Source organism: Carassius auratus, chromosome 1 (genome assembly GCF_003368295.1).
Source record: "Carassius auratus strain Wakin chromosome 1, ASM336829v1, whole genome shotgun sequence".
Classification (NCBI taxonomy): domain Eukaryota; kingdom Metazoa; phylum Chordata; class Actinopteri; order Cypriniformes; family Cyprinidae; genus Carassius; species Carassius auratus.
In genome coordinates this window covers 6316318-6326937 of record NC_039243.1, presented here as the reverse complement: position 1 = coordinate 6326937, position 10620 = coordinate 6316318, and the positions used below count along the sequence as shown (strand labels likewise).

The window sequence follows — 10620 nt, the reverse complement described above, 5'->3', positions numbered from 1 at the left end:
AAAATAAGAATGTGTCAATATTTGTAAACATTTTGTTTTTATTAACATTTTGTTCTTTGTTTATTTTTATTCTAAACAATTATAAATAATTAACGTATTTATGATGTATAATAATACATAATATGCCATTAATATATATTTATTTATTTGAATATACTGAATACATAATCAGATGTTATTTAATTCATTTGTGTTTTTCCCCCATAATATATAATGGGGGGAGTCCAAGCTCGTCTGGACTTTTGCTGTCTATGGTTTGGACCCAAGTCATGTCACTCGACGGCCATCTTTGAGTGCAGCTCCTATCTCTTTGAATGAGGAAACATCAAATTCTCCAAAACTGTTCACTAAATTTAGGATTCAATTTAAGGGGAAGACGTGGCCTAATGGTTAGAGAGTCAAAGGGTTGTGAGTTCGAGTCTCGGGCCGGCAGGAATTGTGGGTGGGGGGAGTGCATGTACAGTGCTCTCTCCACCTTCAATACCACGACTTAGGTGCCCTTGAGCAAGGCATCGAACCCCAAACTGCTCCCGGGGCGCCGCAGCATAAATGGCTGCCCACTGCTCCGGGTGTGTGTTCATGGTGTGTGTGTGTTCACGGTGTGTGTGTGAACTTTGGATGGGTTAAAAGCAGAGCACGGATTCTGAGTATGGGTCGCCGTGTGTCACGTCACGATTATTTGAAATCACCAAATAAATCTGACTAACAACTGCGTCATAAATGTTGTTCATTTGCTCAAATAGCGTTATAAAAAGCTTATTTCTCAGGCTAGGTCAGCCAGTGCGCAGTCCTAAGAGCAAGTATAAGAACGATAACTGTTTCAACTGGGATGTTTCTAACTCCAGCTGCAGTGACGGGATGCCTTTACTGATTAGCGATTGGCTCTTTCATTCAGAAGGCGGGACTTCCTGCGATTGAGCGGCAATATTGAGCGTTGCATTTTTCCCCATTAAGAACTATAGGAGTGACACGTATTCTGTAGTTTTTGGGAAAACTTAGCTTCTTCCCTCAGGTCCGGAAACAGCTCTAAGTGAGGCTAAACCCATCATGCCTGAACCACAGAGGATCTGTCCTGCAGACAAACCAACTTACACTAGGCCATATAATAGATGGTGAGGGAGACCTACCATAGACCTTGTTTATGAAAAAGTCTTTAAGTCATCTTTGAGTAATTCATGTCTGCTTAAGGTGAGTCATACATTTACCTACTAATGGGTATGTGTTTAAATACAAACCTACACACAGTTGATTGGTGAGCTCTTTAAGATACAGATTTTTAAAAAAGGTCATCGTGAAAATGACAGTGAAGACATTCATAATGATGAAAAATATTTTTATTTAATAAATGCTGTTCTGTAGCTCTGTGTTCCTGAAAAATCCTAAAACAATTGTTTCACAGTTTCCACTCAAATTTTAAGTAGCACCACTGTTTCCAACATTGATAATAATCAGCATATTAGAAATTAAAATGAAAGTGTAATAATATTTCATAGCTTTTATGCTTTCACTGTATTTGTAATCAAATTAATGGAGCCTCTTTGAGGATATTTTGGTAGTGCATTTTTTACTATATTTTAAAAACGAATTTGCCATGTTTTCTACTTGTTAAAAGAGTTAATAAAGATAAAATAAATTTTATCTTAAACATACATTTGAACATTTTTTTATTTATTAATATACCATATTTAAACTAATGTCCATGCTTCCATAAATGTTACAGCCCACCCCTCCTACAACAGCTCTGTTTGTACTTGAAATTCACAGTTTAGGATGTTTTTTATTTCTGTTTGGTCCATACTGTTTGGTGATTTATTGGGTTGCCACTTCATTTTCAATGTAAAATCTGGGTCTTGAAGTAAAACCTGAATTAGGCCATACAAATATGAAATACCCAGTGTGAATGAATGCAGAAAAACTATGGCAAATGTGTAGGAGATTATGTTATGTGGTGAGAACAGATGTTTGGATTTCATCGGTCCAGTTATTACCAGACAACAGCATTCCTCAAGCATGCTCAGGGATTAGCTGAGCTTGTTTGATGCAGATGCACCAAATCCAACAATGCTTGTGCCTCAGTAGATGCCATGCAGCTACAACACAGCAGGATTCCCCAGAACAAACGAGCAAACATCGCCGTCCCGTTTATCTAACCCTATTTACCCAGCTGCTTCGGATAGTCTTGAGGTAGCTGATAATTAAAATCATGATGTGTTGTTTTTCTGTTGGATAAATAAATCGGCACATCATTGCAACCCACTTATTACCAGTCAAAATACCAGTACATGTTCATCAAAATGTGTTGATATGACTTCATTAGCTTTTCTGTTGGATTGAATCTAAGCCACACTTTTATTCCAGCCACAACTCAACTAATTAAAATAAGATGCTGTTCACTAGATTCTGTGACTCATTATAAAACAGACAGATATCAAACATTTCTTATGTTTCTTGGCAACACTAAGCATAAGCCCACAGGTTACTTTGATGGAAGAATTGTAACATAGCACTTATAACATAGTGCTGCTGCCACCATTTTTGAAAAGCTTCTTTTACAATGATTTTAACAGTTTAAGGACTTTCATGTCCTTTGCATTGTACTCATAGCCTTGAGGTGTTTATTGCTTTACAGTAAAATTAACTCTGATTGGATAAGGCATTTATGATACCCAAATAATAAAAATTCTGTATTAATGCATCTATAGTATAAAGTCTCTACATCTGCAATATCATTTAGTAATGATTATGAACTTTAGTATTGGGTTTAATGATTGTTTCCTTTTAGGGACACCACCTAACCATGGCAAAATCACTGTAATTCATAGTATATTGTGGATTATAGCTTTAAAATTTGAATAGTTATAATCTTTATTGTGGAGCTTGGTCGTTCTTGCATTTGCTTTAATGTTTGTTAAGTAAAATCTTAGATTTGAAAGTAAAATCTTAAGATTTTGAAAGTTAAACAAGATTTTGTTTTTAAATAGTCAAAATTTAGTAACTTGCAATGAAAGAAGATTTATTGAATTTTAAACAATTTTGTTCAAAAAATGTATAGTGGTTTTGAAACTGTTGTTTTTCACATACAAGCCCCATAATGTTACATCAGAAGTCAAAAAGAGAATGAAAAACAGTTTGTCTCAAATCTAAGCTTATATTTATTAAATGAACATGAATGCAAATTAGTTTTTAACATCTCACACAAGCTGTAAGGCATAAGTCACATTCACCTCTGTAGAGAAAATAATATAAAATTATTATTGCCTTCATTGTTTCAAACATCACATGTCTCATTTGTTCAGTGCGTCCTGTCGGGAGTGCGACAAATTTGACCTTCGCTTTTTAATCTGTCCACCGAGGGCACGTCTCGCTTGGTTCATGAACCCTTGTTCCTACGGCTCTTCACCCAAAAAGTGGGAAAAGTTGGCACAAAAGTCACTACTTCTTCCCTGTGGTGGCTTTCTCCACAGTAAAACAAACAAGTAAACATCAGGAAACAACATGAATAGTCCTTACAAAACCTGAAAGCGCCAGGCGGCCTGGTCTTTGTAGTCCAAGCAGTCGGCCGCTGCTGGACTAAAGTTCAGTTTCCATGATGAAGCCACGGCAGCCTGATCTTTATAATCTTTGTAATCCAGACAGTCTGAGGAGCTGAATGGCAGTCCAGCGCTGCTGTACCCCTGGTGAGGGTGGTGCGGGTGTCCCCCACTCTGCCCGATATGGTGAGGGTGGTGTCCTGACACCGCGGCGGTGCTCAGCTGTGTGTGATGGGTGTGTGGGTGATGGTGGGCGTGGCCAGGCATCGGGGCCAAATAGGATCCGCAGTCCATGCCACCGAAATAAGAGGCAGCATTTGAGGTTGGGTAGCCCTGGGCATAGCTTGGAGCCTGGTTGTAGGGCATAGGGTACGACGGCACTCCTGTGGTGCCCCCGCCGCCCGAGATGGCCCTCTGCATGCAGGACGCACTGGCCGGGGGGGAGATGTCTGGGAGCGAAGAGGGAGCGGGGAGCGGAGAGACCGGAGCGGGACTCCAGATGGACGAGACAGGTGTTGTTCCTGAGGAAGAGCTGCTTATCAGGCCCACTCCGCTAAGACCAGAGGGGTTGGAGCCCGAGGACGAAGATGAGGACGATGAGGTGTTACTGGAGACGGCAGGAGGAGTAAAGTGGCCGCTGCTCTCTGACCCCGGGCTCTCGCGGGATGGAGAGGATTTCTTCTTCGCCGGACGGATCTTGGAACTGCTGCTGCTCTGCTGCTGCTGACGACACTTTGCCCGTCTGTTTTTAAACCAAACCTGTCGACAAGCACATCACAGGTTAATGACTGTCACGCAAATCAGTGAATATCATCTATGAGCTGAAATGTTAAGATCTGAGCAGCTAAAATATTTATTTAACTGCACTGACACTATCAGATAAGAACAAAAATCAAAATGAATTGAGTTGGGTAATGACACTATTGTCTTTATAGCATCTTACAACGACATAGACAGTTACTGAACTGATTTGAATCAACTTTGAATCTGAATTAAGATTAATAATCTCCTTTAGACTGAAAACACTGAAATTGAACTTATTTCATTATGGATGAACTTTGCAGCACTGATGCAGTAATTGAACTCCACTAAATTAATACTGAATCTGAACTGAGCCGAATAATTACAATCTTTTATTACAGACTCAAGGTCCAAATAAATAAATAAAAAAACAAGACAATAGGACAACATATACATAGCTGAATTGAAATGGTCTCATATTTGATGAACTTTGCAACACCGGCCTAGTTACTGAACTGAATTGAATCAACAATGAACTAAACTGAGCTGAACGATGATGCCATTTTCTTCTGTGATTTACAGCTGAAATTGAATTTATTTTATAATGGATTAATTTAACAACATTGACATGTTTTTAACTGAACTGAATCAACACTAAACCGACTTGAGCTGAATAATGACCCTATTTTTTTTCTGTAGAGCTGCGTTAGCTTATTTGAAGTTGTTTCATAAATGATCATTTACAACATTGGCAAGAGTTATTGAGCTAAACTGAATCAACACTGAATTAAATTGAGCTGACTAATGACAATGACACTGACATTACCATTCTTTTCCTGTTTGATTGTAAAGCTGCTTTGAAACATCCTGTATATATAAAGCAGTGTGTAAATAAATATATGTGACTTGACTTAAATCTCTTAGGATTGGCAAAGTGGCACAACAACACCCACCTGCACTCTTGACTCAGGTAAATTGATTTTCAGAGCAACCTCCTCACGCATGAAAATGTCTGGGTAGCGTGTCTTGGCGAACAGATTCTCCAGTATGTCCAGCTGAGTGCGAGTGAACGTTGTTCTCTCTCTTCTCTGTTTACGATGATGTGCTGTAAGAAGGAAAACAACTTAAGTTACTAAATTATGTCTACAGATGCTCGTTTGGAAAGTCATACATGCACTAAAGGTGCTTTTGAATCATTTTTGAATTGACATGCATTGCATGCTTAAAAGTACTGCAAAATTCTTATTTGTTGCTATTTTTCCTAAAGACACTGCATGAAGAGACTAATGTTATCTTTCAAAAAATGTGCTTACCCGGATATCCCACAGAGGGATGGAGGAGGTCCATGGTTGCCCCGTTGAGCCCCAGCCCGTTCATGGCATAAGGGCCCTGTTTGAGGTATGACATCATTGTTAAGCTCCAGAGAGACACCTGCAACATAAATAAATTATTAAATAAATAAACCAAAAATAAAAATGTGATTATTTAAAAATGTTATAATGTCCCCAACCCTCCATTGTGTTTTTCTCCAAAAAAAAGCTAAAAAGAGCATGCCCGTGTTTGGAACTGCCAGTTATTGCATCACCTTTATCATACATGCATTGCCCTATCACAGAATGCATTGTAATAAATAGTATTTGGATATATTAAATACACAGCCCCATTGTAAAAAAACAAAAACAAAATACATGTGAAACGTATATCTCGATAGTGATCAGTCTGAATGACCAATGTCTTGCCTTTAATGATCTCTTTTTTCACACTCGACTAATCAAGGCCTTAACACACTAATTGGCCATTTACATGTCATGCCCTGTTAAGCGCTCCTTCTGATGCGCCGCCGCCAAATGTTTGATCTTTTCTTTTGTTTACCAAAACGTTTGAAAGTTGGCGGTGCAGTTATGAATTTAATTAATGGTCGTTTTAGTCTAACACATGTTAACAGATAGGCCTAAAACGCGCTATACATATTTTTTTCTATGATTTGGAATATAGCCTATAAACTAAATTAATTGAACATGTGGCCTTAAATTTATGAAACAAGTTAATTATTAAGACCCAGTCCACACGGAATGACTGAATTCACTTTGAATGATGGCCCCAAAAAGCGATAATAGAAAACATGTCTTATTAAATAAACCTAATATACATATTTTGGTTGTATTCACAGTACTTTTTAAATATGTGTGTGTGTGTATACATTTCTCACTCTCTCAATAATAGGTATAATATACATTTCGAAAAAATGACACTTAAGGTTTTGTGGTCCAGGGTCATGTTTTATATATATATAGGACCACAAAACCATTCTTAAGTTTCAATTTTTTCTTAATGTAGATGTATACCTCATCTAGAAGCTGAATAAATAGGCTTTCCATTGATATATGGTTTATTAGAATCAGACAATATTTGGCCGAGATACAACTATTTGAATATCTGGAATCTGAGGCTGCAAAAAATCTAAATACTGAGACAATCGCCTTTAAAGTTGTCCAAATTAATTATTATCAATGCATATTACTAATCAAAAGAAATTTACAAAATATCTATATGGAACATAATCTAATCTAATAAAGGATTTTTGGCATAAAAGAAAAATCGATAATTTTGACACAATCTCTAAAAATACACCCCAGCGACTAATTTTACAGAACGAATGAAAGAATAAATAAATAGTTACCTTTATTTTTTTTAAAAACAAAATGTGCATCGTAGAATCGAATACCTCAGTTATTGTTCTAATGCTAAAGCGCTTGTTTTCCTGGACAGAAGGCCGCTCGAGGCTTATGCGCATTTGGAATTATTTGGGAGGACCAAACTGTGTTTCGTTGCAATTGTTATGAGGCAATAGTACAAATGTATTAAGACAAAAAAGTTCTGTAAATGACATGTTGCGCTTTTTCTCCGTCGCTCATGTCTATGAATGGCCCTATTAATCCCACGCTGAGGACAGATAACATGGTCCTAAGGACTCCACAATCGAGCTTTAACTATATGTAAATGGCAAGTGAGTGTGCAAATTATTCTCCATAGCCATTTAGATTATACCCAGAGGGGACTCCATTTGCAGTAGAAACCTTATCAACTAAATAAACGACAACTCTCTTTCTCCTTACATTCAGGTTCAGCGAAGTTCGTTAAATACGACTGAAATTGCGAAGTTCTGAAAGACACATGTAATTCAAGCAAAATATAGCCTATATATTTTTTTAAGCATTAATTTGTCTAAGACTTAATGCAGGGCAAATGATCTTTTACAATAAGATATTCAAAGAAAGTTTTTTTCTCCAAGATAGTTTACTTTGATACCATTTTTGCAAAATAGATCTTTAAACTAAATTTAATGAAAATTATTAATTTCAACTGCTGTCTTTCATTTTACGGAAAAGCTAAGTGATGCCAAAGTTACAGCCAAGTTTACTGCACTTTTAAACCATTCTGAAAACTTTAAACAATTTACTGAACCAACTTAAATTGCATAATTACATATTGTAAAGTGAGATTATATATATATATATATATATATATATATATATATCACAACAACCTTAAACAACCAAAATTTTGCACTTATAGCCTTTAGATTGGTATTTAAAATGAAAACTTATTTGAAACATTTTGCTTTACCTCTTATTTTTGGTCTTCTGTGCTCTTTTTTTATTTTCTTTCTTTGAGATCCGTAAACTAAAAATCCACAAAACCAATACACTCTTTTAGGAGAGCAGTGGCTCTAACCTCCAGCTGATGATTGGAATTGCAAGAAAACAATTGGCCACAGACTTCACAAAAAGTTCCCAAAATGATCACAAAGCCGATCCGCAGACAGTAAGATGCAGTGGCTCAAGAGGCTCGTTATCCACGCGTAATATTGAGGTGATAGCCAACGCTAACGAATTTAGATTGATCACCTCCCTGATGGCCTGTCCGTGTATGAGCGGACACCTGCGGACCCGCCCCCCACAACCAATCAGAAGTCTCGCTTGTCTTTACAGACGACAGCTTTATCCAATCAGAACGAAGACGCACTCATTAACTCCTCCTTTCGACATGACGACATCTTAAACTGCCGTGTGAACGTATGGGTCCCGAGGAGAAGAAACGGAGTAGATTTGAATTCACTTTTAATTCGAGCCTTTAGTGAGCGTAACACTGAGGCAAAGCAAAAACAAATGATTAGGCCTATAGGCTACTATTTTTCAGTCAATTTACCGTTTGGTCGATTGACCTAATCTTTTCTGAGCATTCAATTATAAACATTCATAAAAGAAGCTAATCCACGCATGCTTTACGTTTATATGCCAAAAAATATTTTCTACAAATAATTATTATAAACATGCTATAAACAAAATGGTCAAAAACGTTGACGTTAGGCCGTTATTGACATGCGCCTTCCCTGGTCAATTATTATTTTTGTCTGGATTGTTTACGTCATTTAAAACTACATTTAATAGCCTACAATTCATGCAAAATTAGTGAATGTATTTTTAGATGGCAGTTTCAAAATTAAAAGTAATTTAGATTTTTTTTTTTGTGAAGCTTAAAAGTAAAAAAAACTACAAAAAGAAAAAAAAGTGGTAACTGTGGAGAAAGGCATCAAAGGCTGCAGTTCTAATAAATAAATCTAGATGTAAGTAGCCTATAGTTTTATATTATCATGTACTTTAATTATTTATTAGGACAAAACAAGCAATGAAACGATTCGGTTTTAAATCTAGTACAGGCTATTTAAAAAAGACTAGGCCTATTTGTTCGCAAATCAAAGTCTGGTGTGTAACCAACATGTTCTGTCGTTCAAAAATTATTATAGGCTATATAAAACCTTAAACAGAGGTGAACCCCTTGAGGAAAAATATAAGCAGGCCTAATTTATTTATTTATTTATTTATTGAAGTTTTAGACACAGGGATTTACAAACTTCTTGACTCAATAAAAAGAAAACACTTTTTTTGTGCGTTGAATGTAGGTTAGGCCTATGTTATATGTAGCTTATATCTTCTTCTTTTTTTTTTTTTTTTACATTTTTGTGTATCCTTAAATTACTAATAGAAAACGGTATAAACCTTTATGAATTGCTAAAAAGATTTACATAATCAGTTAAAGTCACTATGATGCCTGCAAGACAGATCAAGTGAATCGATTGATAATCACAAATTATCATAAGGGCATTTGTCTACCAGTCATATGCTTAGGCCTGTTTACAGAGTTAATTACTGCTCCAGATCTGGCATTACGTTGAACAATGACGAGATACATGACAACATAAACCTAGAGCACCAGAACTTCTGGGAACAATTTAGCACGCACCAAAAGATGTTAAAGATGCTCGTTCCCGTAAAATCAAGATATCTTTTGGCACTAACCTATTGTCCAGGGGTATTTGTGTAATCCCAAATGCAACAGAGTTTCCTGAGCAGTATAAACCCGTAAAGCCGCGGGATCCGCCGGCCTGAAGCGAGTGTGTGTGTGAGAAAGAGAGAGAGAGTGCAGCGACAATGTGTGTGTGTGTGTGTGTGTGAGAGAGAGAAAGATTGGTTTCTTTGCCAGGCGGATTGTCGTGTCTCTTGTAAATCGTCGGCGATTATTAAAACGATGGTGCATAAAATCCCCTGTAAATCCCGGAGTTGTCAGGAAGCACGAGCGCAGTGCACGCTGATGTCACTCACCGCGGCTTCGATGAAAGAGGAAGACGCGGGAAAGTTTTACACCTGGATCGAGGAGTTTACGGAGGAGGATCAACAGGAGGATAGCCTGACTGTCCATGCCCTACTTTAAAACTATTTAAATATCGGGCGGAAATTAAATATGATACGAGATTTCCTAAAACTAGAAGTTTTAAATCTCCTTTGTTTAATCCTCTTCTGGCCTGTTTACGATCAGTTACGTAATGCAGAACTATTTTTTTTTCTTTATTATTAAGTTCTTGAGAAGGTAGTGCTTTCGACAATATCTTTCGAAAATGAAAACAAAACGTGTGCCTATCTGAATTGGTAGGGGAAAAACTTTTCTAGTGTTAGTTCCTGTGCATCTTAAAAAAAAAAATTACAAATAAATAAAAAAAAAAAAATAAATAAAAGAAAATAACACTGAAACAGACGCATACATTTTTTTAAGTTTCCTGTTCTTATTGATTAAAAAAATAAATTATGTTTCACTTTAATTTAGATATAGTCTAAGATGAAAGACGTAGGTACATTTCACATATGTAAATATAAATCATGTTGTTTTTGTATTTGTTTGCTTTAAAAACTCATATAGGCTTACTTTAAGTAGGCTATACTCGTAATTTACACATAATTATTCGGTAATACTACTTTATTTTATATGAGAAACAAAAAAAAAACTTTATTTT

General features: G+C 36.5%; 1 protein-coding gene across 3 annotated transcripts; it reads right to left on the bottom strand.

Moving 5' to 3' along the window:
• Positions 1-3128: 3128 nt before the first annotated feature.
• On the bottom strand, positions 3129-9776 carry LOC113046751 (homeobox protein OTX1 A-like). 3 transcript variants are annotated; one of them, XM_026207909.1, is made up of 4 exons: positions 9632-9776; positions 5585-5702; positions 5225-5376; positions 3129-4289 (listed from the first exon to the last, which is right to left on the bottom strand). In XM_026207909.1, the coding sequence occupies exons 2-4, from the start codon at positions 5679-5681 to the stop codon at positions 3507-3509; spliced, it is 1032 nt and encodes a 343-aa protein (XP_026063694.1). In that variant the 5' UTR covers positions 5682-5702; positions 9632-9776; the 3' UTR covers positions 3129-3506. The 3 variants fall into 3 exon arrangements, with proteins under 3 accessions (XP_026063694.1, XP_026063612.1, XP_026063527.1); XM_026207827.1 differs by lacking the exon at positions 9632-9776 and adding an exon at positions 8007-8180; XM_026207742.1 differs by lacking the exon at positions 9632-9776 and adding an exon at positions 7899-8179.
• Positions 9777-10620: the final 844 nt, after the last annotated feature.

Excerpts from the sequence above, each read along its gene's own strand:
- LOC113046751 (XM_026207909.1), bottom strand. The coding sequence starts at position 5,681 with ATGATGTCATACCTCAAACAGGGCCCTTATGCCATGAACGGGCTGGGG. Across the intron at positions 5,377-5,584 it reads TCCCTCTGTGGGATATCCGG|CACATCATCGTAAACAGAGA; the intron begins GTAAGCACATTT and ends TCCTTCTTACAG. Across the intron at positions 4,290-5,224 it reads TACCTGAGTCAAGAGTGCAG|GTTTGGTTTAAAAACAGACG; the intron begins GTGGGTGTTGTT and ends GCTTGTCGACAG.